The following is a 4,899-nucleotide window of genomic DNA, read 5'->3' as shown; positions in this document are numbered from 1 at the left end:
GAGCTGTGGTGCTGGAGAAGAGCATTGAGGGTACCATGGACTGCTAGGAAAACAGATTCATCAAGAAAAGGGTAAAACTGGGCTGCTCTTTGGAGGCAAGGATTCTAAGGCTCCGTCTGACATACTTTGGACATGTTGCAAGGAGGGACAGGTCCTTGGAGAGGGGCATCATGCTTGGTAGGGTGGAGGGACAGCGCAGATGGGGAAGGCCCCCTATGAGGTGGATTGATTCAGTGATTGGGTCAGGACAGAGCAGAGTTTAGGGCTGTTGTACATAGGGTTGCTATGAGTCGCAAGCGACTCAATGGCACATAACAACAACAACTTTGTACATTTTTCTCCCTTCTCTCTCCTTTAGTTAACTTTCTTTTTTAAAAAAAATTTATTCGTTGTTGTACCTTTTTCTCCCTCCCTCCTCCTCCCCTAGTCCACGTTGCAATATACTTCTTATTCTGTTTTCATACAAAATGCTTAATCATATATTGCTTTTAGACAGTTCTTTCATCTGTTCCAATGCCGTATTCATGATCTGTCCACTCTTCCCCCCCCCCTTCTTGTTGTGTACTGTTGAATCAGATCCAACTAGTGCAGAAGAATATCATTCTTGGAAGGATAGAGGGTCAGCAAAAGAGAAGAAGACTTTCACTGAAAAGGCTTGACATTGTAACTGTAACATGGATTTGAGTCTCATGCCTTACAGATTGCAGCACAGCTTCTTTCCACTAGGCCACTAGAGCTCTCATTATCTATCTACTCTTATCCTATTCTCCTCCTAATCACCCATGTCAGTCCTGCTTTATAATACTAGTATTAGGCAGTATTTGTCCTTTTTGTGACTAAGATATTTCACTCAGCATAATGTCCTTTGGGGTCTCCCATATTGTGTAATGTTTTATGAGTTCCTTGTTTTTCAGTGCTGCGTAGTATTCCACTGTGTGAATATACTATCCTTTTTTTCTATCCATTTGTTGATGGGCACTTAAATTGCTTCAATCTCTTTGCTATTGTCAGTAATGCAGCAATAAACATTGATGTGCATACATCTGTTTTAGTTATGGTTCTGTTGTCTTTAGGGTATATTCCCAGTGCCAGACCACCTTTTATAATGGCTGGACAATTTTACACTCCCCGCAGTAGTGAGTAAGGGTTCCACTCTCTCCACGACCTCTCCAACATTTGTTGTTTTCTATTCTGTTGAGTTTTCTATTGTTTCTGGGATGCTCAGTATGTTCATGTAGTCTGAATATACATTTTTATTAGTATGCATGAGATTGGAGGGACCTTGTGGCCTAGTGGCAAGAAGCTGAGCTGTAATCCCAAAGGCATGCAGTTTGAGTCCACCAGCTATGGGCTGGTTCCAACTCAATGGTATGCAACAACAATATATATCTTATTCAAGTCATTGCTGTTAAGTTGGAATAAACTCACAGTGACCTTCCAAAAGGTTTCTGGAGGCTGTAAATCACATAGAGGAAATTGCCCAACTTTCTCCTGTGGAGCAATTTGTGAATTTGAACTGCCAGAGAGATGTTGCCTTTGGCTTAGCAGTGCAACCATCTGTGCTGTAATCCCTAAGGTATATGGTTTGAATTTACCACCTGCTCCAGGGAAGAAGGATGAGAATTCTTCTCTCTGCTACAGTATGATTCAGAGTCCTCTGAAAGCCCTCTGGTGGGTCTGCTATGGGTCTGTTCCGACTTGATAGCACACAAAAACAGCAACAAAATCTATGTTGCTTATCCTTCTTCTATGGAGTACCGTAGAAGAAATCCATCAGCCGCTCCGTAGAAGAAGGATAAGCAACATAGATTTGTTGTTGTTGTTGTTGTTGTGTGCTGTCAAGTCGGAACAGTACCTTTGAGATGGAGAGAAGATTTAAGTTATCAACTGTTTAATCTTGCTTGGATTCACAAACAACACCCTCGTTACCAGCAGTCAAGAAATCAGAAGACATGTTGAACTGGGAAAATCTGCTGTCAAGGACCTTTACAAAGTACTAAAGAGCTACTACCTGTGAAGACCCACTACAGGGTCAGTTTATGAATTGGTTCCAACTCAACAGTACATAATAGCAAAGCCAGACATGACTATTTCGAAATGTGCTTAGTCTATTTTGATATGTGCTATCAGTGCAAGTTAGACTAGGTTTGTTTGGGATTTTTTTTCTTTCTTTTCAGAGAGAGGAGCGAACTGGTGGGGAAAGATGGGCAGGGAGAAAATTGCGGCAATGAATGAATGGAAATCCAAAACCTCTGTAAATGTTTATTAAAATTAATAATAAAAAAATTTTTAAAAGAGACTAGGTTTTAAAGACAGTGCAAAACAAATGAATGCAATCTTAACAATTATCATTGATTATGTGCTGAAAAGATAATAACTTAGATGCATTGAGCCTATAAAAATACATTATTGATATAAATTTCACACTTTAAAACACCAAAAAGTATATATTAGAAGTAGGATATTTGGTTTTGCATAAAATGATTACAGAAAGATTGTGATGTATAAAGCGATGAATGGAAATAAGTAATTTACTCAAATTTACTTAGAAAGGCAACTCAGATTTTGCCTGGAGCTTAGCGCAGGTTTGGTCAGCTGCTCACACTCAATTCTATTTGAATTGATCCTGGCACATTATAATAGCTTCAATCATCAAAGGAAGATTCAATAAAGTTAACTGTATTGTACTTACTAAGGCAGAAAGTAAACTCATATATTTTATAAAGATTGTCAGTAACAAAGTTGAAACACAAAATAGCGCTTTTGGTTCACCTTCAGCAAACCATAAAATTAAATTAACTAGAAGCTCTCTGTCCCCCAGTGGTCTGGGTAATTGAAGCTTATTGTATTAGAAAACATTTAAACTATGTGTATTTTGATAGAAAAGAAAAATGCATTGCTGAAGAGTTTCATTTATAATATGAAACAATATGAGATTTCTTCATTTCTACCACCTAGACTGCATTATTAAATAATCGCATTACATTTGTGCTGCTGATAAACAAGGTCTTTTCAAATGGTTAAATTCCATTCATTTAGGGAATGAAGATTTGTTTTGTATGTGATCTGGCATTTTGTTCTGTCCTCCTCTTCCTTTTGCCTATTGTTTAGGGATTTTTCTGTTCATTAACACCTTTTGCAAATAATTGGTGGGTGCAAGGGAGAGGAAAAGAAGAAAGGGAAATGAAAACCTAGTGTGTCTCTCTACATAAATGGGATAGCAGCCAAATGAAAATTTGACTATTACTCTTTTTCTTATTTATATTTTGTTCAACATATTAAATTGTAGCAACATGATAGATAGTGAAGAGATTAAGATTATTAACAGCTTTAGTTTGCTTGGCTCCTCAGTCAACACTCTTGGTACCAGAAGTCAGGAGATCAAGAGACGAATTGCATTAGGAAAATCAGCTGTCAGGGACCTCTCCAGAGTACTGAAGAACAATGACGTCAGGCTGGAGACTAAGGTGTTCCTGATCCAGGCTATAGTCTTCACAGTTGCATGCTACGCATCAGAGAGCTGGGCAGTGATGAAGGATGATAGAGAATTGATGCCTTTGAGCTGTGTTGCTGGAGAAGAGTGTTGAATCTACCTAGGAGAACAAATAGGTTCGTCCTGGAGAGTATGACACCAGGCTGCTCCTTGGAGGCAAGGATTCTGAAGCTTCGTCTGACATACTTTGGGCATATTGCAAGGAGGGATCAGTCCTTGGAAAGGAATATCATGTTTGGGAGGTTGGAGGGACAGCGCAAGAGAGGAAGACCCTTGATGAGATGGATCGATTCAGTGATTGCGGTAATGAGGGTAAGTGTGTTGGAGAGAATAGAGCAGAGTTTAAGGCTCTTATTATATGTAGGGTACATGAGTCTCAAGCAATTCGATTACAACAACAATAACAATATAATTATTAACAGTGAATTAGTATAATGAATAGTCTGTTACCTAGTTTGTTTATTTTTTGGTGGATTGCATGTTGCTATGATGGTGCCGTCAGAATTTCAAATAGCAATAGGATCAAGTTTGTTGGACACGTTTCAGCAGTTTCTTGACTGAGACAGATTAAGAAGAAAAGCCTAGTGATCTACATTTGAAAATTAGTGAATGAAAATACCGTGCATCACAATAGAGAAATGAGGGCCATAGGTTGGAATACATTGAAACTACACCATCACCACAACAATGAGCTTACACATGACAACAATTGTGAAGATAGCATGAAACAGTCAGGCAAGGTTTCTTTCCATTGTACAGTTTTGGCCACTAGTCCCCATGAGCCAAAGATGATTTGGGCATAGTGAGTCTGCTAACCTAAATGTCAGTGATTCATATCTACCTGGAAGGTATGAGATATTCTGCCTCCATTAAGATCTACAGCCTCAGAAACTCAAATGAAGGCCTCCATTAATCAAGTTGACTGGATAGCAGTAGATTTGGCCGGGGCCTAACAACAGTTAGATTTGATTATGGGATCACAGGTGCATGTCACTAAGTGGTTAGTCTTACACAGAAGAGAAGTGGAAGTTGATTCATTACAGATGCCTCATTATTAATATCAAGCCTATTAATTAATATTGTGTCTATTAATTAATATTGTGTCTATTTTTCCTTCCTTTTGTCCTATTCTTTGCAGTCTGATACTTCTGGATATTATGAAACCACACTGGTAAAGATCTGTGGAGGAGACGACTGAATCAAGAAGACAATCTCCAAGGAGCACCTGCTCCCTCTCTAAGAATTTCCAGTAGTTACACTTACTTCTCAGAGGAATGAAATGTATGAAGAAATGTAAGCAGCGATCTGTTTTCCTAATAGCAATTTTAATTATTTCATAATAACAACAAAAATTATTTTAAATCACCTCAATCATAATATAGTGATTTCTAAATGTCATCTTAAAA

The 4,899-nt window shown here is 38.4% G+C and overlaps 1 protein-coding gene across 1 annotated transcript in view; it reads left to right on the top strand.

The window, feature by feature from the left end:
- The window catches only part of ANXA3 (annexin A3), a 133,992-nt gene extending 129,301 nt beyond the window's left edge, over positions 1–4,691 (top strand). Inside the window, exon 12 of the mRNA XM_006885293.1 lies at positions 4,632–4,691. Coding sequence (XP_006885355.1) covers positions 4,632–4,691 — 60 coding nt within the window. The remainder of the gene's footprint in view (positions 1–4,631) is intronic.
- The last annotated feature ends 208 nt before the right edge of the window (positions 4,692–4,899 follow it).

The sequence above is a fragment of the Elephantulus edwardii genome, unplaced genomic scaffold, assembly GCF_000299155.1.
Source record: "Elephantulus edwardii isolate Elephantulus edwardi_28Jun2011 unplaced genomic scaffold, EleEdw1.0 scaffold00042, whole genome shotgun sequence".
In the NCBI taxonomy this organism is placed as follows: domain Eukaryota; kingdom Metazoa; phylum Chordata; class Mammalia; order Macroscelidea; family Macroscelididae; genus Elephantulus; species Elephantulus edwardii.
This window is presented reverse-complemented; position numbering and strand designations above follow the sequence as displayed.